The sequence below is a fragment of the Passer montanus genome, unplaced genomic scaffold (genome assembly GCF_014805655.1).
Source record: "Passer montanus isolate IOZ18808 unplaced genomic scaffold, ASM1480565v1 scaffold425, whole genome shotgun sequence".
Classification (NCBI taxonomy): Eukaryota; Metazoa; Chordata; class Aves; order Passeriformes; family Passeridae; genus Passer; species Passer montanus.
In genome coordinates, this window is record NW_024369097.1 from 1 (window position 1) to 1329 (window position 1329).

At 59.1% G+C, this 1329-nt stretch overlaps 1 protein-coding gene across 1 annotated transcript in view; it reads left to right on the forward strand.

Moving 5' to 3' along the window:
* Window positions 1-1081: 1081 nt before the first annotated feature.
* Window positions 1082-1329, forward strand: part of LOC120507324 (galectin-4-like) — a gene marked incomplete at its 5' end in the record, with an annotated part of 3840 nt that continues 3592 nt past the window's right edge. The window contains one exon of the mRNA XM_039719792.1: window positions 1082-1236. Within this exon, the coding sequence (XP_039575726.1) occupies window positions 1082-1236 (155 nt within the window). The remainder of the gene's footprint in view (window positions 1237-1329) is intronic.

Consider the following 1329-nt stretch of genomic DNA (forward strand, 5'->3'; position numbering starts at 1 on the left):
TAGGGGGGTCCTTGGGGGGATTTGGGGTCATTAGGGGAGGATTTGGGGGGGTTCCTGGGGGTGTCCCGGGGTTATTTTGAGGTGTCCCCGCTGTATTTGGGGTGTATTTCGGGGTCCCAGGGGTATTTCAGGGTGTCCCGGGTGTATTTGGGGTTCCTGGGGGTGTCCCGGGGATATTTTTGGGGTGCCCCGGGTGTATTTCGGGGTGTCCCGGGGCTATTTTGGGGTTCCTGAGGGTGTCCCGGGTGTATTTGGGGTGTATTTTGGGGTCCCAGGGGGTATTTTGGGGTGTCCCGGCTGTGTTTTTGTGTCCCGGGGATATTTTTGGGGTGCCCCGGGTGTATTTCGGGGTGCCCCGGGTGTATTTTGGGGTGTCCCTGGGTATTTTGGGGTTCCTGAGGGTGTCCCGGGTGTATTTTGGGGTGTCCCCGGTGTGTTTTGGGGTGTCCTGGGTGTATTTGGGGTGTATTTTGGGGTCCCAGGGGGTATTTTGGGGTGTCCCGGCTGTGTTTTTGTGTCCCGGGGATATTTTTGGGGTGCCCCGGGTGTATTTCGGGGTGTCCCGGGGTATTTTGGGGTTCCTGGGGGTGTCCCGGGTGTATTTTGGGGCGTCCCGGGTGTGTTTTGGGGTGTCCTGGGTGTATTTGGGGTGTATTTTGGGGTGTCCCGGGTCTATTTTGGGGTCCCAGGTGTACTTCGGGGTTCCTGGGTGGGTATTTGGGGTGTCCCGGGTGTGTTTTGGGGGGTCCCGGGGCTATTTCGGGGTGTCCCAGGGGTATTTTTGGGGTGTCCCAGGGGTATTTTTGGGGTTCCTGGGTGGGTATTTGGGGTGTCCTGGGGCTATTTTGGGGTCCCAAGGCTATTTTGGGGTGTCCCGGGTGTGTTTTGGGGTGTCTCGAGGTGTATTTGGGATTTCTGGGTGTGTATTTGGGGTGTCCCGGGTGTGTTTTGGAGTTCCTGGGGGTGTCCCGAGTGTATTTTGGGGTGTCCCGGGGCTATTTTGGGGTTTCTGGGGGTGTCCCGGGTGTATTTTGGGGTGTCCCGGGGCTATTTCGGGGTCCCCGACCCTCTGCCCCCCCAGATCCTGGTGAACGGCACCTTCTACGAGGAGTTCCCGCACCGGCTGCCCCCGGAGCAGGTGACGGCCGTCAACGTGGACGGGGACCTGGAGCTGCACTCGGCCTCGGTGCTGGGGGGCACGGTGAGACCCCAAAAACAGCCTGCACCCCAAAAACGGCACCCTAAAATCACCCTGAACCCCAAAAGTGGCACCCTAAAATCACCCTGAACCCCAAAAGTGGCACCCTAAAATCACCCTGAACCCCAAAA